At 46.8% G+C, this 24498-nt stretch overlaps 1 protein-coding gene across 2 annotated transcripts in view; it reads left to right on the top strand.

Moving 5' to 3' along the window:
• The window catches only part of MKLN1 (muskelin 1), an 88231-nt gene extending 71217 nt beyond the window's left edge, over positions 1–17014 (top strand). For both annotated transcript variants that reach the window (XM_081210003.1, XM_081210004.1), the window contains 5 exons: positions 1278–1392; positions 3011–3150; positions 8336–8438; positions 13192–13246; positions 16571–17014. In XM_081210003.1, the coding sequence (XP_081066129.1) occupies positions 1278–1392; positions 3011–3150; positions 8336–8438; positions 13192–13246; positions 16571–16692 (535 nt within the window). In that variant the 3' untranslated portion in view covers positions 16693–17014. The remainder of the gene's footprint in view (positions 1–1277; positions 1393–3010; positions 3151–8335; positions 8439–13191; positions 13247–16570) is intronic.
• Positions 17015–24498: the final 7484 nt, after the last annotated feature.

The following is a 24498-nucleotide window of genomic DNA, read 5'->3' as shown; positions in this document are numbered from 1 at the left end:
GCAGCACTGCTGCTTTTATCCCTGCTTGCATTTTACAGTTCTGCTGCGTGCGGCATTCTTACCACTGTTAAAGAGCTGCCCTTTTGTTAAACCGGCGAGTGGCATTAAAATGTGTTGAAGCATATGGGCAAGCCTACAACGTGGGAGGGGGCGGGAAGGGCAGGAATTGTTCCCAGTAGTGATGAGTGGGGATACCTGGAAGCATAGGAGGAGTCGGCAAGGGGAAGCTTAAGGTGTTACCTTGACAGATAAAGGCCATTCAAAGTACAAGGGGGATGAGAAAAGTGAAGATGGGCAAGCAGGGAGTCGGTAGACTTGTGCTATATAGATTAGCATCCTCTGACACTTCTTGTCATTTAACGTTCTCTTCCAGGGCTGGTCAACCTGAGGATCTCCAGCTGTTGCTGGGCTCCCATTATCCCTAGCCAGCATGGCCAACAATCAGGACTGCGGGGAGTTGGAGTTCAGCAGCATCTAGTCAGCCACAGGTTCTCCAGCCCTGATACCTTCTCACCTACTCTAGCATTTCGCTTCCAACACTGGCCAACTATTATTCTCCAGACGAGGCCCACGAGCAGTGTGCAAAGTTTGCAGCCCTCCCTGTTGCTTGCAACCAACAAATGCTATTTCCGAGGTACAGTTGTACCTTGGAATTCGAACTGAAACCATTCCGGAAGTCTGTTCAACTTCCAAAACGTTCGAAAACCAAAGCGTTCCTGCAACCAATCGGAAGCCCTGTTGGACGCTCAGCTTCCAAAAGAACATTCATAAACCCAGAACACTCATTTCCGGGTTTTGATTGTTCATGAGCCAAAACATTCAAGAACTAGGCTATTTGAAAACCAAGGCACGACTGTATTCTGCAATTCTGCTTCTGAAGTTCCATTTAGTTATCATGCCTAATAACCATGGATAGGCACCACTCCTCCTCCTCCTCATCATCATCCATGAGCTTTGTCTATTCCTAGTTTTCGTTTCTTCCTCTTGCCTGAGAACCATCCTGGCATCGTTCTTCGGTATTCTGGCTCTTGTTCATTGTGGTTCACAATAGCTCCTTTCATTTTTCAGAGCAGTTTTTTTAAAAAAACAAGTGCTTATAAATGCTGCAAGTTTATTACAGAGGGGTTGATGACAGCACCCAGGTAGTCTTTATTTGGCAAATAGATAGTTTGAATCCTGATGGCGGCGGCGGTGTAAGCCACTGCTAAACAGGTGCCAGCTAGCTATGAGTTGATGCCTGACAACTCTGAATCGCTTCATCTCATATTGTATTGCAGGTCTTGTGTCTACAAGAACGACCAGGCCGCCAAAGAGAATCCAAGCAAAAGCCTTCAAGAGGAAGAGCCCTGCCCGCGTTTTGCACACCAGCTTGTGTATGATGAATTGCACAAGGTAAGCCTGTCTGGACACAGGGTGGGAATCGGGGTCAACCATGCTAAGTGTGTTGGGGCATTTGCAAGAGTGCCCATCCCAGTGCCAACGGAATGTGCAAAAGACCAGAGAAACGCCCAGCACTTCTAAAAAGAGCCAGTTGCTTTACTGGCAGTAATTCAGTTCCAGGAACATACATAAAGCATACAGTTGTAGATACAGCCTAGAGCCTCATTCCAGCATACATACTGCGCTCTGGCCCAGAGCAAACTTGCCTTAAATGCAATAGCCTTTATTATGTAGATTGTGCCGAGTCATTCTCACATGATTGCTGACTCATTCTCACATGTTTAGCTAGCTACAGGTGCAGGCAAACACACCCAAATTAAACAGCACACCTAAAGTAACTCTTCCTTGCCCCTTTTCTCTGCATACATAAACATACATTTACAAAGCAAGCATCGAGTGCAGGATAAGGTGGCACCATGAGGAGCAAAACTGGGCTCCATTTTGATGCATCGGAACATGCCCTTCTTTCTCTTTGCTGCTGGTGGCCTGGAGCTCCGGGGGTGGTGGGGTGAGCATCAGGTCAGTGCATACGTGAGGATAAACTGTGCTGTGGACCAAAAGTGTCCCCCTCTCTCCTCTTGTCTCCGGGAAGCCAAGCCAAATATAATGGCTGCCAGGGGGCTGAGGCTTGAGTTCAAGCCCTATGTGGGCCTTTTGATACATGTGTGCCCCCTAGAGGACAGGTGAGCACATCACGTGACTGGGGCCCCAGAATCCAGCAGCTGGTTTCATATCCGATTCATTGGCATAATGATTTTCAGCATATGTATTGGGTCTACAGGGACACGGGTGGCGCTGTGGGTAAAACGACAGAGCCTAGGACTTGCCGATCAGAAGGTCGGCGGTTCAAATCCCCGCTATAGGGTGAGCTCCCGTTGCTCGGTCCCTGCTCCTGCCAACCTAGCAGTTCGAAAGCACGTCAAAGTGCAAGTAGATAAATAGGTACCACTCTGGCAGGAAGCTAAACGACGTTTTCGTGCACTGCTCTGGTTCGCCAGAAGCGGCTTAGTGATGCTGGCCACATGACCCGGAAGCTGTACGCCGGCTCCCTCGGCCAGTAAAGCAAGATGAGCGCTGCAACCCCAGAGTCGGCCACGACTGGACCTAATGGTCAGGGGTCCCTTTACCTTTACCTTTATTGGGTCTACAGTCATCTCTCTTTTCATTGAACTCATTGCATTTTATCTCTTTCTTACTGCCCAGCTTGCTGTATAGTTTCTCATTTGACCAATGGTGGTTTGCCAGAAATAGTTGAACAGACAGAGGGTTTGTGTCTGCGCGTCCTTTCTAGACGCTGCATTGTCCTTTACACCGCTTTACCACAAAGTAGGTGATTCAGAGCAGTTGCGGCTTTACTTCTCTGCACCTTGAGGGGAACTCAAGAGGCATGCGGGATAAACCCAACAACCTGGGCACGCATCACCCCACCCCTCGTTTCCCAAGCAGCTGCTCAGGTGGAGCTCCTTGGGGCGGGGGGGGGGCACATCAAAGGTTGGGCTGGCTCACCCAGCCGCCTTGATTGAACCACGCTGGCGTTTATGACTCGACATCTCAATTCTTGTCTTTCAAGGTCCATTATTTGTTTGGAGGGAATCCAGGCAAATCCTGTTCTCCAAAGATGCGGCTGGATGATTTCTGGTCCCTGAAGCTTTGCCGGCCTTCGAAAGAATACCTTCTACGCCACTGCAAATACCTAATTAGGAAGCACAGGTACAGGCTTGCAAGAGACTGCAGAAGCGAGTCCCTTGGCATTAAGAAGCAAGAGTGTGTGGGAGTATGCCAGAAACCCTATGCGATTATTTTTTTAAAAAATGCTCAGCCTTGGTGCTTTAATAGTGCTCAAGGTTCCTTCCTATTGTCATCAAAATATGTGTATTTTTTCCCTCTTTAAAAAAGCACATACACCTTTTTTAAAAAAAGGTTCCCATAATCATAAAATCATAGAATTGTAGAGTTGGAAGCAACGGTCTCTAAGTGTCACCTAGTCCAACTCCCTGCAATGCAGGAATCTCAGCTTTTGAAATCACAATTTAGAGGCCTGAAGGCACGTGGTTGGCAGGTATAGAACTGGCTCTGTGGAACTCGGCGCTCCCTGTGTCTCAGCTCCCCTTTGCAGCAAAGGTGCACCATTTCTCCACGACCCCAAGGGAGGCTGTCCCCTATAAATATATGGTTACCAGCCATGATAGGTGGATGACTGCTGCCCCGCTGCCCAGCCATTGCAGTCCTTTCCAGAAGGAAAACTCAAGCGCTGCCGTTTTGTTTGAGTGTTGCTTCAGTGGGCTAGGGATGCACGATACAGCCATGCAGTTCATTTTCCTCCCAGCCATCAAGAATGATAGTGCAGCTAGGGGCTACCTGGGAGTAAAATATTTGCATTTGTGGCACGCATGAGCTTCAAGGTATGGGTTGTTTACGTCTGCAGCTGGAAGCGAGCGTAGCAGTTGGGAAATGAATCTCAAGAAGCAGACTACTCGGGATGCACTGCTTTCCCAACATACACGAGGGACGACAACAGTGGAACATGGCTGCAGTCGATGAGACACCCCTGAGCACTGAAATTTCACCAGACTGCTCAGATATTGCTGCCACGAAAAGAGCGACACTGGCTCACCTGGCTGGTGACCCCCCCCCCCCTTTAAGGATTAGGCAAAGGGAAAGAGGGCTACTTCTTTGACTCTGCTGGCAGGCTTCTCATAATAATAATAATAATAATAATAATAATAATAATAATAATAATAATAATAATAATAATAATAATAATAATAATTTTTATTAATACCCTGCCCACCCCAGCCAAGACTGGGCTCAGGGCGGCTAACACCAGGTATGAAACAATTGATTAAAATACAACTTAAAAAACAAGATTAAAATATAACATTAAAATGCAGCCTCATTTCAGTGGAAACTCAAATCAAAAACTTCTTGACGTCAAATCTTCACCAAGGCCAACTATCCAGACTGGTCCTACGTGGGCCAGAAAAAAAAGCCAAGGAAGTCCCCAAATAAGAGTTCCTTCACAGAAGGAGAAAGGAAAAAAGGAAAGAGGGGAAGGGGATCAAGTTGATTCCAAGCGAAAGGCTGGGTGGAACAACTCTGTCTTACAGGCCCTGCGGAAAGAAATCAGATCCCGCAGGGCGCTAGTCTCATGAGACAGAGCGTTCCACCAGGCCGGAGCCAGTCTTGAAAAGTCCCTGGCTCTGGTTGAAGCTAATCTAACTTCCTTAGGGCCCGGGACCTCTAGGGCAGTGTTCCCCAACCTTGGGCCTCCAGCTGTTTTTGGACTACAATTCCCATCATCCTTGACCACTGGTCTTGCTAGCGAGGGATGATGGGAGTTGTAGTCCAAAAACAGCTGGAGGCCCAAGGTTGGGGAACACTGCTCTAGGGTGTTGCTATTTATGGACTTTAAGGTCCTCTGTGGGGCATATCGGGATACAGCTTCCATCGCAGCCAGCCCTTAGAATAACTTTCTAACCGGTGCCTGTCTTTGCTTGGTGCCCCCCATCCACCCCCCCCTTTTCCCCCTCTGTGTCTTTTAGATTATAAGCCTGAGGGGCTGGGACTGACTTGGACTTTAAATGATCTGTATAGCGCTCTGGGAGCTTTTTTTGGCTGAAGAGCAGGATAAAAATGCTAAAAAACAGATAAGATCACAGCTGCAATGCGTTTGTGCAATGAAGAGCTGGAGGCATGGCAGCTGAATGCCTTTCTGGTCCAGCATCCATTTCTCATAGTGTCCAACCAGATACCTGTGGGAAGTCTGGAAGCAGGACCCGAGTGCAATAGCACTCTTCCCTCCTTGGGATTCCCATCCTCTGGTATTATTCGGAGGCATACTGCCTCCAAGAGCAGAGGGAGAACATGGCTATCCTGCCTAGTAACTGTTTGCTTATAGGGTGGAAATCCAGCGTAGTTCAGTGAAATGATCTCCTCTCTAATCCACCTGCCCTCTTTTTGGCTAGCAGGGAGAGGGATCCTTTCTTTCTCAAAAATCCTTTCTCTTTCTCTACGTTGTGCCCCATCATTCGAAAAGCTAAACTTTCCCATGATCTATACTCACACACGTCAGCTATTGCAAGCTTGAATTCAGATACCGGGAGCCTATAGCTGCCGTGGTAGAATTAAGCCCGGCAGGATGTGGTCATTTGAGGCTGCTGCTCTTTTCTGGGGAGGAAGGGAAGAATCTTGTAGTGTGTCAACAACAAGGGGATATGGCCCATTTTAGTACTTTTGGCTTTCAAGGAGAAGTTAACATTAGAGCCACTTGGATTTCGGAATCGGGAATTACTACAAGTTGTTGACATGTATAGTCTCTCCTCTGAGCTTGTTAGACTTTGAGGTGGTCCCTCGCCACATGGAAACTCATATTTTAAAGCAGTGTTTCTGGAACTTGGGTCGCCAGCTCTTGTTGGACTACAACTCCCATCACCCCGAGCACTGGTCCTGTTAGCGAGGGATGATGGGGTTTGTAGTCCAGCAACAGCTGAGGACCTAGTTTTAAAGCATGATTTTTGTGCTGATTGCACTGTTGCCTGCCTGTCTAAATGTGCCCCTTGGTGTTCCAAACTACCCATTCAGACCCCAGTCTATGCACTCTGCCATAAGTCGAAGGACGCTATCGCCCAGTTCCTTGCAAAAAAGTGCTTGTCTGTGGAGAGGCAAAGTGCCTGAAGTTTTACCCCACTACTTACTGGTTTGCCCAGTTTGCAAAGACTTTCGAGCAGCCTTGTTCAAAGATCTACATCTCCAAGTTGAGAGAGCGATTCACTTTTTAAATTATTATTATTAGAGGGCAGTTCCTCCCTATACCTCTGAAAAAGAGGCCTGTTTTGCCTTTGGAGAGGCATGTTGAGGATCAAGGTTTGTGGGGATGATAGGTTAAATTCCTCAGTGGAGCAAACCCTTATGCGATAGAACGCCTGGTTTTTGTAGTTATTCTAACCCTATAATGTATTTTATTCTGCTTTATGCGTTTGTTATTTGCTGTGGCTTCGGTTACACAAATGAATACCATAATCTTTGTACAACAACAAGGCAAACCTGAAGCTACCCAGTAAAATAATGAATCAAGGTCGGCATTCTATCTTCCTCTCGCTGCCCCACAGCGAATCCTTGTTGTGGCCTTGTTGTTGTCTTGCCTCTAAGGGAAACATTGCTGTTGCAAAGCATCCTGATTAAAACTTGTTCAGTATCTTGATCGCAGGATCAGCAGCCTGCGTCCCTCCCAGATGTCTCTGGACCCCATCTCCCATTGAACTCTAGCCATGTTGGAGTTGAGTCCATCAACATCCAGAGGACTGCAGGTTCCCCATCCCTGACCAAGGCCGTCCTTGCATGCTGGGTTGCCAAGATTAAAATGGGTGGGGGGATGCTTGTCTTCCTGGGTTCCTTGCAAGGCGGCGAGATATAAATTGAAACAGTTTTGCTCAATAATTCATTATTTACCAAGTAATAATCATGGAGAGCTTGTCTTGTGCATTTTGGGGTTTCTGCGCCTTTCTGAAGACAGCATTTCTCAATGAGTGGCTTCCTGTGACATCATAGAGTTGGAAGGGACCCCAAGGGTCATCTAGTCTAACCCCCTGCAATGCAGGGGAATCTCAGCTAAAGCATCCCTGACAGGTGACCATCCAACCTCTGCTTAAAAACCTCCAAGGAAGGAGAGTCCACAACCCCCGGAGGGAGACTTCTTTCACTCTTGAACAGCTTTTACTGTCAGAAAGTTTTGCCGCATGTTTAGTCGGAATCTCCTTTCTTTTGTCACTTGAAGCCATGGGTTCGAATCCTACATTCCAGAACAGGAGAAAACAAAATAAAAAAATTCCTTCCAGTAGCACCTTAAAGACCAACTAAGTTAGTTCTTGGTATGAGCTTTCGTGTGCATGCACACTTCTTCAGATACCAAGTGTGCATGCACACGAAAGCTCATACCAAGAACTAACTTAGTTGGTCTTTAAGGTGCTACTGGAAGGAATTTTTTTATTTTGACTATGGCAGACCAACACGGCTACCTATCTGTAACAGGAGAAAACAAGCTTGCTCCATCTTCCACATGACAGCTCTTAAGACAGGCTTAAGCAAACTTGGCCCTCCAGATGTTTTGGGACTACAATTCCCATCATCCCTGACCGCTGGTCCTGTTATCTAGGGATCATGGGTGTTGTAGTCCAAAAACATCTGGAGGGCCGAGTTTGCCTATGCCTGCCTTAAGATATTTAAAGATGGCTATTGTATCTTGTGCAGAGTTGGAAGGGATTCCAAGGATCATCTAGTCCAACCAGCTGCCTTGCATGAATATGCAGCTGCCCCGTATGGGGATCAAACCTTCAACCCTGGTATTATCTAACCAATTGAGCTGACTTTAAGAATGAGGCTTGGCCTTGCCTTACCATTCCTGTAGCTAAATTTCCACAAGGACAGATGGCCCTTAAAAATAATTCCATTTTAGAAGCTGACACTAACATCTCTGGCTATATTTCCTTCCCCTCAAAAGAAGAACCCTTTCCGGGTGCAATGATAAAAGTTTTGTTTGCAACCTTAGTAGTTTGAAAGCACTATGGAGTGGAGGGGGGGGGGAAATCTTGTTTTGAACTGGATTGCCCCTACTGTTTCATATTGCTTCAGTCAAGCCAAAATCCAAGTAAATCCCCCCTGATCTAGCCTTCTCCCAAACACCTTTAAACTTGATCCCCTGTTTCGCACGGAGGCCTGATCCTGAGCTCAGGCTTTCATCAGGCAGCCTTGCAGAAATGACCCCGGGTAGCTTTGCATCCCTTAAGTAGGTGATAGGCTATTTCTTTTTAGCAGCCGAGCTTTTCGAAAGAAAGATCTCTTAAGCCGCCTCCAGCAATCTGTAAACTATAAACCCTTTGCCTCGCATGTCTCTCCCCAGGTTTGAAGAGAAGGCCCAGACAGACCCGCTAAGTGCCCTGAAATACCTGCAGAACGACTTGTTCGTCACCGTAGACCACTCTGACCCAGAGGAGACAAAAGAGGTAAGGGGTAGGGAGATTGGCTAGTTTTCTTCGATACGATACGATAATCTTTATTGTCATTGTCCCATACAGAACAACGAAATTGGAAAAGAAAAGAAAAATCTACATAAGACATTCAAAACCAACAAGCCTGCTATCCCTGTTATCCCAATCTGATTAGCCCCTTAAAAACTTTGATACCCCATTTTTAAAATACAATATACTCCCATAGAGACTCCTTACACTGCATTTAAAACCAGATAGAACCTGTTTCTCAGGCGGCTAGTCCTAGTCTTTATAACCCTGTACCTTCTTCCAGAAGGCAGAAGCTGAAAGAGATCATTTCCGGGGTGCGCACTATCCTGCGCTATCTCTGCAGCTTTCTTATGGCACCTGGAAGCATAGATTTGATCCATGGTGGGAAGAGTGCACCCAATTATTCTCTCCGCAGTCTTTACAACCCTGGACAGCATTGTTTTTCCCCTGACTGTTTCGGGAAGCTTTTAATGTTTGATGTATTATAGTATTTTAATATTCTTTTGGAAGCCGCCCAGAGTGGCTGGGGAAGCCCAGCCAGATGGGCGGGGTATAAATAATAAATTATTATTATTATTATTATTATTATTATTATTATTATTATTATTATTATTATTATTATTCTGACTGTGCAGCTCCCAAACCACATACACGGACCATAAGTCTTCCCATTGATGTAGGAAGATTCATGCTGCGGAGTTCTCAGAGCGACCTGGCTGCCTCCATGAATTTGTGCCTGCAGATGCAAAAACAGCTCAGGGCCAAAGCCCCTTGGTGCCCTGGCTCGCGTGGTGGATGAGTGTCACAGTTCCATCTCCTGAAAAGCTAAATATGCTCTGCATTTGGATGGATTGATATATCAAGGCTTCCTTTTGAAGTAGCTTGTCCTAGATCTCTTGCCCTTACATTTTTTATTTTTTCCATCTTCAGCTCCTGACGGCAGAAAGTCCTCTTTATTAATCTGCAACGTGTCGCATGCATTGAAAACACACTATATATTTTTTAAATTGCTGGTTTCTATAGCCTTCTTATGGGATGTGGGTGGCGCTGTGGGTTAAACCACAGAGCCTAGGGCTTACCGATCAGAAGGTCGGCGGTTCGAATCCCCGCAATGGGGTGAGCTCCCATTGCTCGGTCCCTGCTCCTGCCTACCTAGCAGTTCAAAAGCACGTCAAAGTGCAAGTAGATAAATAGGTACCGCTCCGGCGGGAAGGTAAATGGCATTTCCGTTCGCTGCTCTGGTTCGCCAGAAGCGGCTTAGTCCTGCTAGTCACATGACCCAGAAGCTGTACGCCGGCTTCCTTGGCCAATAAAGCGAGATGAGCGCCGCAACCCCAGAGTCGGCCACGACTGGACCTAATGGTCAGGGGTCGCTTTACCTTTACCTTTATAGCCTTCTTAATCACTGGTGCACTGTAGCCTTAGAGCCCGATTCTTGCTGTCACCTGCACTTGACGGTTCAGTTACTCCCGCCGGTTTGCCCCTCATGTCTCCCCTTTTCCTCTCCTGCTTGCCACCTGAGCTTCCTTGTTCCTTTGCTGCGAGTGGCTCTTCATAACTCATGGAGCAGCTTTCTATTCGCAGTCCCATTCCTCCTCACCACGAGCCAACAACCCCCATTTTACAGGTAGGAAAGAGGAGCTTGGATCTGTGATATCTCCAGGATTTAAGTTCCAACTTCTTGGAGCATGCTGGGGCCTCATGCTTTTCTAGCAACCTTGTTGAGTAGTGCAGCATAAATACCACAGCTTTGACATTAAAAGTCTATGGGATATGTAGTCTTCCGCAGAGGCAACTTCCTGTAAAAAATCACCCTGTTATCTGAACTGGACGCATGGGATAGGTTGATGCTACGCTTTCAGGGCAGCCTAGAGGTTTATGGGAGTTGTAGTCCTAAACATCTAGAGGTCACTGAGGATGCTGTAGGGAAGTGCTTCCCAATTACTCCCATAGAGACTCCTTACACTGCATTTAAAACCAGATAGAACCTGTTTCTCAGGCGGCTAGTCCTAGTCTTTATAACCCTGTACCTTCTTCCAGAAGGCAGAAGCTGAAAGAGATCATTTCCGGGGTGCGCACTATCCTGCGCTATCTCTGCAGCTTTCTTATGGCACCTGGAAGCATAGATTTGATCCATGGTGGGAAGAGTGCACCCAATTATTCTCTCCGCAGTCTTTACAACCCTGGACAGCATTGTTTTTCCCCTGACTGTTTCGGGAAGCTTTTAATGTTTGATGTATTATAGTATTTTAATATTCTTTTGGAAGCCGCCCAGAGTGGCTGGGGAAGCCCAGCCAGATGGGCGGGGTATAAATAATAAATTATTATTATTATTATTATTATTATAACACTATCAGCGCTAGCTAGCGGGACTATAGGTCAGGAATGATGGGAACTGTAGTCCAAAAACAGCTGGGGACCCAAATTTGGGAAACCCCACACTAGGGCAGTTGAAACTCTCAGGCCCACTTCATATCAAGGGATGACACTTTCCTTGGAATGTACCATTTCAAGCTGCAGGGGTTTGTGTGTGTGTGTGTTTTCCAATGCTTTATGGGGAAAGAAGATGTCGGAGAGAGAGGTTCAGTCTAGCCCTCTCCCTGCAACACCAGTTTTCTACATGCAGGCGATTAAAAAACAAAACATGGGCAGAAGTTGGACCTGTGATCCTCCCACTTTCATCCCAGAGTGATATATTGTAGTGCTGGGGTGGGGAACTCCAAATGTCACTCAACTCCCAGCTCCTGCTGTTCTTGACCATTGGCCAGGCTGGCTGGGGCTGCTGGGAGTTTCAGCGCAACACTGCCTAGAGGGCCACAGGTTTCAGGGAAAGCTTTATGGTGCAATTCTGAGTGAGCGTATTAACCAGGGGCCAGAGAGAAGCTTTTGCCTCACTTGACACTCGCTTATGTTTCTCCTGGGAGGTCTGCCTTGCAAATTGCAAACGATAACTGCAGAAAAGGTAGAATTATGTATCGGAGAGAGAGAGAGAGAGAGCCTGACGTTAATAAATGGAAACTAGTTCAGCGGCTTGAGGCCACGCAGCCAAATGAAACAAAACGCCGTGTTCTGGACAGAACAGTTTTTGGCCAGGCACCTGATTAGTCTAATATGGTGCAAATGAAAGATCCCAGAAAGAGAAGGCAAAGTTGTTGTTTTTAAAAAAATGAGTATTAAAATGCGGCTCTGAAACAGGTCCCGTTGAGTTCCATGGGATATACTTGCCAGTCCACAGTTATAGCTTACTTCCTGGAGAGAACTTGCAGATGCCCCTGTAGCCCCTGATGGTTGATGGTTTTGAATCCTCTGTTCCTGGTGATATTTAAACCCCTTTGCTGACTTCAAAGAGGCAAAGCTTCCTGGAAGCAACTAAGATCTCACCTGGGGGTGTCTTGAAACTGCTGTGGCCATTCAGTGGGGACTGAAGCAAAGGTCCTCCTAATCCAGTGTTCTGTTTCCTTTGGTGCCTTACAAAATGCCCTCTGGGTGCTGTCAAGCAGAATATGGGCCAGCAACATTTGGTATTCAAATGCTCCGCACAAAGCTATTGATACGGACTGTGCAGTTGTCCTGCTGTGTGTGTATGTGTGTGTGTGTACATGTACACACACACACACACACACACACACACAATTTTCAAAAAGCTGGCTGTCAACGAAGCCCCTCTTGGTACGATGTACATCTGAAGGCAGCTGGTCCGGGAACATCCCTCTGCCATGTGGTCTAGCTTTTAACGAGTGCAATTCAAAGTGTTGGTGCTGACCTTTAAAACCCTAAACGGCCTCGGTCCTGTATACCTGAAGGAGCATCTCCACCCCCATTGTTCAGCCTGGACACTGAGGTCCAGCTCCTGGGCCTTCTGGCAGTTCCCTCACTGCGAGAAGTGAGGTTACAGGGAACCAGGCAGAGGGCCTTCTCGGTAGTGGTTCCCACCCTGTGGAATGCCCTCCCATCAGATCTCAAGCAGATAAACAACTATATGACTTTTTAAAGACATCTGAAGGTAGCCCTGTATCAGGAAATTTTTAATGGTTGATCTTTTATTGCGTTTTTCATGTTTTGTTGGGAGTCGCCCAGAGTGGCTGGGGCAACCCAGTCAGATGGGTGGGGTATAAATTATAAAATTATGACTGTACAACACCTTTTTGGGGAGGGGGCACCAGGTTGGGAGAGGCTGATTTCAGCTGGCTTCCTCCACAGCTCAGGGAAGTCTGCCATCTGCATAAAACTCAGCAAGAGAGCAAGCCATTTCAAGGCTTGCATTAAGGATGCATAAATCTGTCCTCCTAGCTTTTGCCTGACAAGAGCACGGGTCTTTCTTTCTGTCGTAATAGCTGAGAGAGTCCTCATGCTGCCACTGCCTATATATCTCCATTCCGACGAGAATCGGGCTTCATATTTTAGTCTGGCTTGCTTGCAGTGAGCAGTGGTTTTTCTTGAAGGCTCAGCCGCGTTTGTGAAATGCCAAAGATGACAGCGCAATAAATTGATGCGGTCAGAAAGACCTGGTTTTAAAAGTAGAATTCCTTAGCAATAGAACATTAATCCTCCGTGTGGCGGCATTAGATGTGTCAAGAAACATTCCCCCCACCAAAATAAAAATAAAAAAAATGAACCACCCCAACCTTCAACCAAAGTGATTTCATTGTTGTTGATCAAGAAGCCTTTATGCCCCTCATGGGAACATGTTGAACCCTTTAAAAAATAATAATAACATCTTGTTTGTTTTCCTCTCCAGTTCCAGTTACTTGCTTCAGCCCTCTTCAAGTCTGGCTCCGACCTGAGCACTCTGGGTGAGTATGCTTCAGATCAGCAGGAATTGGTGCTTTTCAGAAGCCTCAGTCCTAAATCCCCAGAAACGCCATGGGGATCAGTTTCAGGCTGTCGGTACTCCAGACATGGGAAGGTGGTGTTAGCCACACAAGCGCGGAGGGACCGGTCAAAACAAATTAACTTGTGCCATGTCACCCTGGCAGCCACCAGCAAGCCTTGCCTCATGGAGACGGGGGCAGAGACTCACCCTCTTCTTGCTGTGGCAAAGTGTGTCACTCAAGTGCATGAGCTCAAGCCGTTCTTCCCAGTCGTGGGCACGTTTCTCTCCTTAAGCAGCGTGTCAAGGGAAACAGCAAAGTTTTCAAACTTCCCAGAACCAGAAAGTCTGGAGTTGAGCTCCCAAAACTATAATAATCCCCTGTTCGCATTCCCTCTGCCATGACCCCCTGAAGTGAGCGCTTTTTATAACAGCAACTTGAGTGATAGCTGGGCCTCTTGCCGGGGGGGGGGGGGAGAGAGGTGAGACCCCTGCTGTAAAAGCAGGGTTTGGACTGCTTAAACCACATCTTCCTCCCCTCCCATGAATTGCTAATCTGCAAGGTAGATCAGAATTGAAGGCTTGTTGGCAGTGCCGGATTTACGTATAAGCTAAACAAGCTATAGCTAAGGGCCCCAGTCTCTTGGGGCCCCCCCAAAAAAAACTAAAGGGAAAAAACCCTGGATGTACATTTCCAAAATATAAGATAAAAAACAAATAAAATAAAACTTACATACAGCAACAGTGTTTTGTGTTGTGTAGGCTCCTATTTTGTTACGTGCAAATGGCTTTAGATACCTATTAGGTCCATAATTACCATGTAGCATATATTCAACACAAAAAACAGCAACCTTTTGTTGTTGGCAAAGGACAGCTGGACATATAAAGGGCCCCCTTACCTTCAGCAGCTTAGGGCCTCATGAAACCTATATCCGGTTCCGCTTGTTGGCATCGAACCTTGAAATGGAATGTGAAGACTAGAGTCAGCCTTCGAAGCTCGATCCTTGTTGGGGTCCTCATTCCATCAGGCTCTGTTTAAAGTGCTGTGGGAACTGCTGTCCCTTGGATTCACCCCACCGTGCTGTTGCCTGTGTTGTGTTACGAAAGCCTGCGAACTATTTAGGGGGAGCACAAAGCCCTCACCTCTGGTTCTGGCTGGCTTACATTTGGCCTGGCTCCTGCGGCTGCAGGGCAGTTGCGTTCCACCGAAGCATTTGTGGGATGAACAGGCAGGATGAACTTGTAGCTGTTACGTTTGGCCACAACTCAGCCTTCCCCGTCCTGGCCTCTCCTCTGGATATTTAAGGCTGCAGGTTCCCCTTCAGCCCCGGCCAGCGTGGCAAACTGTTTTGCAGTCCAAAAATACAATAATCAAAATCCAGGAAGCCTGGTTCAACATTTCAAGGTCCAAGGATAGTTTTGTTTACAGCATTTGGTCCCTTGTGTGATGTACACAATGTGCAAGCTAGCTGTTCCATCTTAATTAATATTCCACTCCCCTCCCCCTCTATTTTTGGGTGGCGGGGGAAGGGGGTAAAAGTGGTAGTTTAGTCCTCTTTAGACAAACTCTTGGAGAAGGCTCCTAAGCATTTATTTGGACCCAAACGCTTGTAAGCTTTTACAAGCATAGTTGCATAGTTTACAAGCATGGTTGCATAGTTCTGGTGCACATTCCTCTGGCTACAAACTATGCACCCTTTTGCTAACTCAGCAGTAGATAAAAAAGAAGTTACGATTGTGTATAAAACCCATAATTTGTTGGACTGTACAAGATACGGGTAGTGCTATGGTCTAAACCACAGAGCCTAGGACTTGCTGATCAGAAGGTCGGCGGTTCTAATCCCCGTGACAGGGTGAGCTCCCGTTACTCGGTCCCTGCTCCTGCCAACCTAGCAGTTCGAAAGCACGCTAAAAAGTGCAAGTAGATAAATAGGTACCCCTCCGGCGGGAAGGTAAATGGCGTTTCCGTGCACTGCTCTGGTTCGCCAGAAGCGGCATAGTCCTGCTGGCCACATGACCCGGCAGCTGTATGCTGGCTCCCTTGGCCAATAAAGCGAGATGAGCGCCGCAACCCCAGAGTCAGTCATGACTGGACCTAATGGTCAGGGGTACCTTTAACTTTTTTACAGGATATCTGCCTAACAAGCCATAATATAATTCCTTCAGATTGTATCTAATAAAAAAAATAGCCATATATCTTAAAAAACCTTGAAACATTCACCCTTCTTTGGCTCTGCAGAGCCCAAGTTGGATATACGAGGCTGAATGTTCTCTTTTTAAAAAATGATTTTTTATTTCAAGTAGCAAAACATACTCATGCAAGGGAAACAGCTTAGTAGTTGTAAGGGAAAGAGACAGAAACGGCTCTTGATGGCTGTAGTTTCCGATGTTCCAAGAAAGGCAGTCAAATGAAAGTGTCTCTCCATAAGGTTCCATGAGTCATTGTCAGGTGAAAACCATGCTTGATTGTGCTAACAAAGTCAATAAAAGGATACCGTATTGTATAAAAGGTGTGAGTCTTCCTGCCCCCCCCAACCAATGTTCCTTTCGTTAAATGCTTAATCTGTCCATAAGGACCATGTCCCATACTTGCGAAATCCAGGCTTCAGAAAGATATGTGTTTAAAGGTTTCCCATTTTTTGCAACCACTGATCTGGCAGCAGTTAATAAATGCAGGATGAAGTCTTTAATGGCTCTGTTCTTAATCTGAGATAGCAGGGCTAATTTAGGCTCCGGTTGTCCTATTGTTTGAATGGGGCTGTATTTTCCATCTTTGCAGTTACCTTGTGGGCTAGGGCAGGGGCATGTGTCCCAAGACAACCAGTGGGCTGCATGGCTGAGGAAGGGCTGAAAATACGCAGAAGATCTTGGGTGTGGCTGGGATCAGTCCTTGCCTGAAACCTTGGGGAGCCGCTGTCAGTCACTGGGGACCCAGGGTGGGGAACATCTGAGCAAACAGGGCCCTCCAAGCCTGCCCATTTGCCCTCCCCACCCCTGGGCCATTTTCAGGGTGTCACGCCCACTACATGGTTTAAAGGAGAAGCACAGAGGCTGTTTGCGTTTGAAGGATCACTCCCCCTCTGTCAGCTGATGGGTGATCGGAAGTGTTTGAATGCAAGGATGCTTAGCAAGAGCTGTTTGAACGCCCTTTGCAGTCCCAGCAGTTGGGATTTCGAAGCAGATCATCACCTGTTGGCAGGTGGGCAGCGCTCCTACCTTTGGTCCTCCAGGAGCGTGGGAGATAAACATCTAGAATACACACCTGGGCCATGTTTCCAATGACTCTTCTCTTCTTCCTCATCTCCAGGGTTTTCTGACGTCGACCATATCTACGCCCAACGGACTCAGCTCTTTGATACCTTAGTGAACTTCTTTCCCGACAACATGACGCCGCCTAAGGGCAACCTGGTAGACCTCATCACCCTGTGACAGGGGCACTGGCTGGACACGTGGAAGGAGGAGGGGAGGGCAGCAGGGCGGGGGCCGGGAGAAGGACATTTTTTGCTTTTCAGTATTTTTAATTTTTGTGTGTGTGCGCACGCCTGCCTTGATTGACTGAGCGACTGGCGGACTGCACTATAATAAGAGTTACGTGGTTTCAGAGCAGAGAGGGGAGGTGGCTTCACGGATAAATACCAAATGGGTTAATAAAAGGCAACTGATGTACTTCTGATGGAAATACATACATAGATATATTTTCTGACCTTGGCTTTTTAAAAAAGTGAATGAACGTTGATGAGAAGAAAGCAAATCACATGGTCACCTGAGTTACGTATACTTACCAGTACCTCCACTTGTTGTGTGTGTATGCAAAATGAAGTCTTGGAGAATTTTTTTGGGAGGGTGGTGGGGGTCGTTTGGGTTTTATTTGGGGCCTCATTGTAATTTTCTCCCAACGTTTGTCTGGCTGAGTTTAGCGTTACTTCTCGGCGTTCGTGAACACCGGCAGTGGGTTCTGGTGTACGCAAGGGGTCCGTGTGTGCGTCTCTCTCTCTCTGGGCTTTGATCTCATAAACTGCAGCCGTGACCTTGTCGGAGGAAAAGCAAAATCCAAGAAAGAAGCTTAGCCCCCTCTAGCGGACAACTTTTAGATCTTGCGAAGAAGAAACAAATAGAAACATAAATACAGTTCCGGGAGGGAACTACTCTTCAAACGCAAACTCGTGTGACAAAATGACAACAGCCCCACTTCTGCCGGGAAGAAAGATACGAGTGGGGAAGTGGGTGGCACTTGAATTTCCCCCCACTGCCACAGCTTTTGTGCTAGAAATACGCACACACATACCTCTTTCCAGGTACACGTTGGTGGAGATAAACATGTTGATTGAGGGAAGTGGGATTTGGGACAGTTTTCAGCAGAGGGCGGGGGGAAAGTTTGAGCAATTTGCTCCCCTTCCGAAGTAGCTTCCTTCCCCCTTGTTTTTAAACAAGAAGCAGCTGCTGCAGTTTTTGCATTCAGTTCATGTTTGATGAGTCGTTCCATCCGTTGCTTGGTGCTACCACAGTTGCCTGGCTTCTGGGGTTTTTATTGCTTTTTGTTTTTAATGCAGTCTGATCCCACCTTAGCCACGCGCCATCCAGAAACCTCAAAAGTGAAGAACACTGGCCACACCTGCATTTCGTGAGCTTTGTATCCATTCTGTTTTTCAAACAGAATCTTGTAAGTAGACGTTGGGCAGAGCTTGGGGCAGGTGTAGCCGATCTGCTGACCTTCCAGATGTTTGGGGCAACATCTTCCATCATCCTTACTATGCATTGGCTTGGCTGACTTGGGGTTGATGGGAATTGTAGTCCGAAACGCTGGCTACCCTCTGGTTTAGAGCTTCTCTCTTCTACGCCCCACCTCCCCACAACTTGCACAGGTCCATCCTAAGCTCTGCTGAATTTGCCTCTTTGCAAACGCAGATTGTAGCAAAAAAAAAAAAAAGTTTGCTGTTTTCACCAGGTGTTTGTATTGATACAGGCTGGTTGCTTTTAAACCCCTCCACCTTGTTCATCCACTCAGTGACCTGTTTCCCCAGGAAATGCCTGAGTTAACGCCTTAGCACTGGCCTGAAAAGTTGAGGGCAGGAATGGGGCAAAAATCCCACACCAACACTCTCCCCAGCAGGCTGTGCAGACAGCATAGCTCATGTATATCCTGTAGTCGTAATGCTGGGTGAGTTGAAGGGGGCTGTGCACTTGTTGGATGTGCATTTACCTCGCCTTTAGATGCTCATGCAGGTTTGCCTGTCTTTAGACACGCTTTTGATAACATAAACACATGAATTTGAAAGCAGCTTATTCCTTCCCTTCCACCTCCCCCAGGCCTTTACACTAAAACTTCAGTACTAAGGTGTGTATTGCTAGGTTTTGGGATGCTCGCTCCATCAGTAAGAATGCGATCCCCAAATACATGCAGTTTAAGTAGACGGGGTTAAAGGCACGAACGTGCTTTAAGAATAGGTTAGTGCTCAAAATTCCCCAGCGGCCAGTCACATTTTGAGACTGGCAACCGACCTTTTGCGAGCAAGTGGAGATGTCTTGTTGCCAGGTTTGGCTGCTGACACCTCTCTCTAGTTGGATGGTGCTGCTGCGATGCCACATCAGTCAGCTGGCTTGCGGGGCAGTGCAGCACCAAAAGAGACACTTCTTTTGGTACTGAGCTGCCCCACAAATCAGCTGGCTTGTGGAGCACCAAAAGACCTGCCAGCTGATTCGTGCAAAAAAGGAAAGAAAAGACTAGATATTTGGTTGTGGCACCCATAATGTAAGTTTAAAGGGCCATTTGGGGAAGAGCTTGCAAATCTGAGTTTCTAATACTGCTTCTACCTCCCCCAGGTTTTACACCAAAACTTCAGTACCAAGATGTGTGTTGCTAGGTTGCAGGATGTTTGCCCCCCAAAGTAAGAATGTGATCCCCAGATAAACGCAGTTTAAGTAGACTGGGTTCATGGCAAGCAAATGCTTTAAGATTAAGCGATGTGATAGCTTGGGAGGATGAAGGTAAAAACCAGGTCACAGTCCCCACCACCACCTGTTTCAGCAACAGTTCTCATGATGGGAGGGCCATCTTGGTGAACAGGGCAGAGATGAAAACCTCATGCCCAGAAGCCTTTGAAATGGAAGCTGTGGAAGGTTAAGCTGGCATGTTAATTCCCTGTGCTACACCGTGCAGCCCTTTTGCACAGGGGAAATGTGGGGAGGGAGGGGGCTGGGAAAAACACAAGGGGGTTGATCTTTAACTATTTCTAGGTGCTTGTATCCAGCAACTTCCTAGGCCTCTAGAGCCAGTGTGGTGTAGTGGTTAAGAGCGGTGGACTCGTAATCTGGTGAACCGGGTTCGCTTCCCCACTCCTCCACATGCAGCTGCTGGGTGACCTTGGGCCAGTCACACTTCTCTGAAGTCTCTCAGCCCCACTCACCTCACAGAGTGTTGTGGGGGAGGAAGGGAAAGGAGATTGTTAGCCGCTATGAGACTCCTTTGGGTAGTGATAAAGTGGGATATCAAATCCAATCTCCTCCTCCTCCTATTCTTCTTCTTCTTCTTCTTCTTCTTCTACTTCTTCTTCTTCTTTCGAATTATTCTGGTCTTCACAAAGAATGCACTTCCCCAACTTAGTTATTTGCATCACACACCCCCAACATAAGTTTTTTGAATTTTCCCATTTGTTTCCCCCTTCAGCCTGCATATGTTCAATATTTTCAGCTCTTGGGGAAGTTGTCGAGTTGGAAAGGGCCATCTAGTCCAACTAAAGAATCTCTGGCAGACGGCTGTCAAACCTTTTGTTTAGGAACCTCCAATGAAGGAGAATCCACCACCTTCTGAGGGAGTCCGTTCCACTGTTGAGCAGCTCTTGCCATCAGAAAGTTGTTCCTAATGTTTAGTTGGAAACTCCTTCCTTGTAATTAGAATCCACTTGTTCAAGTCCTACCTTTTGGAGCTGCAGAAAACAAGTGTTCCACTTGACACACTTTTAGATATTTCATAGAATTGTAGAGTTGGAAGGGACCCTGAGGGTCATCTAGTCCAGCCCTCCACAATGCGGGAATTTCAGCTCAAGCATCCATGACAGATGGCCATCCAACCTTTGCTGAAAAACCTCCAAGGAAGGAGAGTCCACAGCCTCCCGAGGGAGTCTGTCCCACTGTCAAACAGCTCTTACTGTCAGAAGCTCCTTTCCTATAACTTGCCTCAAGTCCCACCTTCCAGAGCAGTGGAAAACAAGCTTGTTCCATGTGACAGCCCTTCAGATATTTGAAGATGGCTCTCATATATCCTCTTGGTCTCCTCTTTTTCAGGCGAAACATACCCAGCTCCTTCAACCGCTTTTCATAAGGCTGGTTTCCAGACCCTTGATCATCTTGGTTGCACTCCTCTGCACATGTTCCAGCTTGTCAACATCCTTCTTAAATTGTGGTGCCCAGAATTGGACCCAGTATTTCAGGTGTGGCCTGGCCAAGGCAGAATGGAGTGGTACTATCACTTCCCTTGATCTGGACACTATACTTCTGTTGATGCAGCCTAGAATAGCATTACCTTTTTTGCTGCTGCATCACATTGTTGACTCAATATTAAGCTGGTGGTCCACCAAGACCCCTAGATCCTTTTCACATGTACTGCTAGTAAGCCAGACGTCCACCACCTTGTATTTCAGCATCTGGTTCTCCCTGACTAAGTGCAAAACCTTACATTTGTCCCTGTTGAAATTCGTTTATGAAGATGGCTAGCATCTCAGCCTTCTCTTCCATCTATCTCAAGCTCCCTCAATCATTCCTCATAAGCACTTCCCAGCCACATCAGGTTTGTAAAGTGCAGGAAACCAAACAGCACATCAGTATCAGGCTTTCGTTCCATAAATTAAGTGGTTGAGGCTATGTAACGGGGAGGGAAGAGGAATATAAAATCTGTATTAACCTGCTCCGTGGTATTTGCAATATCATAAACATGTCTCTTAAAGGTTTCTTTTGTGTTGGAGGAAATGTATTTTTGCCTCCACAGATTTTCCCCTTGGAATAGTGAACAGTAAAACGCCTACAGGTCTCGAATGATTAGGATTCCTTTTGTGCACGTTGCTCCGTCGTCATGAAAACACTACAGCTCCTGGCTTGTTAAGGTGCTGCTGCTTCCTTGAACCTCACATGCACACACTGCTGTGGATGCTTGTTTCAGGAACTTGTCCTACTGTCAGCTTGAAATCCGTGTTGGTTTCTTAGACGTGCGTTGGCTGGGTCTGTACTAGTTCAACTCCTCTGTCGACCCTCCCCTCTCCCCAAAGAAAACGTTAAAAGCTGAAGTCCCAAGTGGTGGGTAGGGAGGCAGTTATTTCCAATTCTAAACACTACCCCAACTAAAATCCTCAAGATTATTTGGAAGAAACTGCCATTATGAAGGAAGTGGCGTGAAGTTATCAAGGCTTCTCCTTGTAGGACATCAGATGTCAAAGAGATAAATAATTACCTGAGATTCAGAAGACATCTTAAGGCAGCCCTGTTCAGGGAAGTTTTTAATATGTAACGCTGTACTGTTTTTAACACTGATTGTGAGCCGCCCAGAGTGGCTGGGGAAACTCAGCCAGATGGGCGGGGTATAAATAATAAATTATTATTATTATTATTACCTTGGGAGAACTTGCCCATCAGCGAATCTGCTTGGTTCACTTTTATGGTCTGCTATCTGAGGGCGTGACCGTAAGGGAGGTGTAGGGGTATAAATAATAAAATTATTATTATTAAAGTGTCCTGCAAAGCTGAGCTAAGCCTGCTTGTATATTTTTGGGAAAGGGATCCTGCTAGGTGCATTTTAGAGCTAGGATGGGCAAGAGGTAGATGGGGAACTGTTGGCTCTTGGTGATTTTTCAGTAGAGGGGGAAAGGGTTTCTGACAACAGCAACAAGAAGGCTTCCCTCTCCAGATTAGGCTGCTAAGACCATAGGAAGAGCCCTGCTGGCTGTCCAGGTCAACATCTTGTTTTGCACAATGGCCAACCACATGCGGGACACAGCGCCCCTAAGAACAGTTGTGGGAAAACCAGGACTGTGTCTCTGCCCAAAAAGACTGGAGGCAGTTCTGAGACCGAAAGGTTTTTTGTGCAGATGCTCAGCAGAACCTTGTTCCTTCAAAGTGTTTCACAGTGTTTTGCACTTAGCTCCTGAGTTTCTTTGTGAATACCACAGTTCTTGTGAGCCTGAAGATGGCTTACACCTGGCTTTAGAGACTCCCAATTCTGGTATGGGTGTGTATATATGTATGTGGAAGAAAACGGATATTAAAAAGAAAACTGAATTGGGGAACACTTTGGGATCAGAGACAAGGTGGCCCCCAAGACATGGTTCCAGAGGCACAACAAACCCCAAGCAGTGCCCTCTCCCATGTGCCCATCTGGATTGAAGTTTACCACAGCCCCACAAACAGCTGGTGATACCATTTTTGGGGACTGCAGCTGCAGGTATGCTGTCTGGGGCTGATGGCAGCTGTAGCCCAAAACATCTGGATTCACCAGCTTGGGAAATAAATGCCAATCTTCCAGGAAGTTCTCTTGGAGAAACCTCACTGGAGTGGACAACTCCGATTCATTTTCAGCGTAGTTGACGGAGGCAGGTGAGGGTTTATAAGTCTGTGCCCCAGTGGAGTCAGACATACCTATTTCCTACTCTGTTCCCCTTAATTAGCTCCCGATCAGGCCGCCAGCAGGGATCGGAGGCAGCGGTTTGGTGACGCCTGTGGTTAGGGCTCTGGACTACTGATTCTGCCTGCATTGCGGGGGGTTGGACTAGATGACCCTTGGGTCTCTTCCAGCTGTACAGTTCTATGATTCTGCCTTCCACGCCAGGAGAGACCTGGACTGCACTTAACACGGGACGTTTTGCATGACTCGAAATCTTCCGCCGGGTGAGCCGAGAGTTAAATCCTTCTTTCCTTCCTTCTACAGTGACGTCTTCAGGGGAGGGTGGGATTTTTGGAGCTGAGTTGTGTCATATACTGTGCTCACTGCTGTTGGCTGTTTTCGGATACTTCCTCCCCATTTTCTCAGCCTGCAGTATAAATTTCCCCCCGTGTTCTCCCCCCGTCCTCCCTCCTCCTATCTCGGCATAAGGAAAATGGTTGTGACCCCAGGTTGAAGTATTAAGGATTGCTTTGGAATGATATGAGAGCATTTACCAATGTAGAATTATGCTGTATGTAATGTATATACGGAGAGAGAATGTATTTTGTTCATTTTTTTTTCTTAATAAAAACAAAAATCAATGCCCATCTTGTCACGGGAATCACTTCTTGTAGCGCTTCGGTAGAAATTTTGGTTTTGCTGCTTAGTTACCTAGCGAGATTTAAAACACGGACCTTGATTTCAGAGGAAGAGAGGAGAACTAGCCCCACTGTGGCTGTGTGGAGAGAATCTCTTCCTTTAAATTCCTAGGAGTTTATCTCAGTGAAGACCTTACTTGGAAAATAAATACAACCCAGGTGGTTCAGAAAGCCCAACAGAGACTCCATCTCCTCAGAGTATTGCAAAAGAACGATGTCAGTCAACATTTGATGATCTTCTACCGGTCCACAATAGAAAGTGTCCTTTCATACTGCATCACAGTGTGGTACGCTGGTTTGACATCAACTGATAGGAAGAGCCTACAGAGGGTGGTGAATACAGCACAAGATATTATGGGCTGTCCCGTGAATCCGCTGGCTGAAATAGCGGAAGAACGTTGCCTCAGGAGAGTGAGGAAAATTCTCAGGGATGATTCACACCCTGGCCAGCACTTTCTTGATCTCCTGCCCTCAGGCAGAAGATACAGAAGCATGATTAGTTGCACCAACAGGGTAAAGAACAGCTTCTATCCGTGGGCTGTTAGGTTGCTGAATGAAAAGATAACAACAGGGCAACTGACTTTCGGGTTTGGTGGGTGCGAGTCAGTAAACGAGAGGAATTAAGACTAAGAGAGCTGAGTGGGGGGGGTGCTTGTATACAAGTTGTACAAGTGACAATAAAGTATTTCAATATTTCAATATGTGAATGTATCACAAATCCAGCCAGTTGGCTCTCCTCTTGCAGCGACTGCTGTCCAGTGTTAAAAGTCACTCCTTATAAAAGGACCCCACCCCTTATAAAAGGAATCTTTAATTTCCAGACATTGCACTTCCCAGTTTTGAGATGCAGATATAAACCAGTTTAATCAGGCAAGTTTAGAAACTGGAAAAGAGATTTTGCAACGTGAGAAAGTCGTAAGATTTCCCAACCACCGCCAACTCGTGTGACCG

Source organism: Podarcis bocagei, assembly GCF_964188305.1.
Source record: "Podarcis bocagei genome assembly, chromosome: 10".
In the NCBI taxonomy this organism is placed as follows: Eukaryota; Metazoa; Chordata; class Lepidosauria; order Squamata; family Lacertidae; genus Podarcis; species Podarcis bocagei.
Note: the sequence above shows the minus strand (reverse complement) of the source record. Positions and strands in the feature narration are given on the sequence as shown.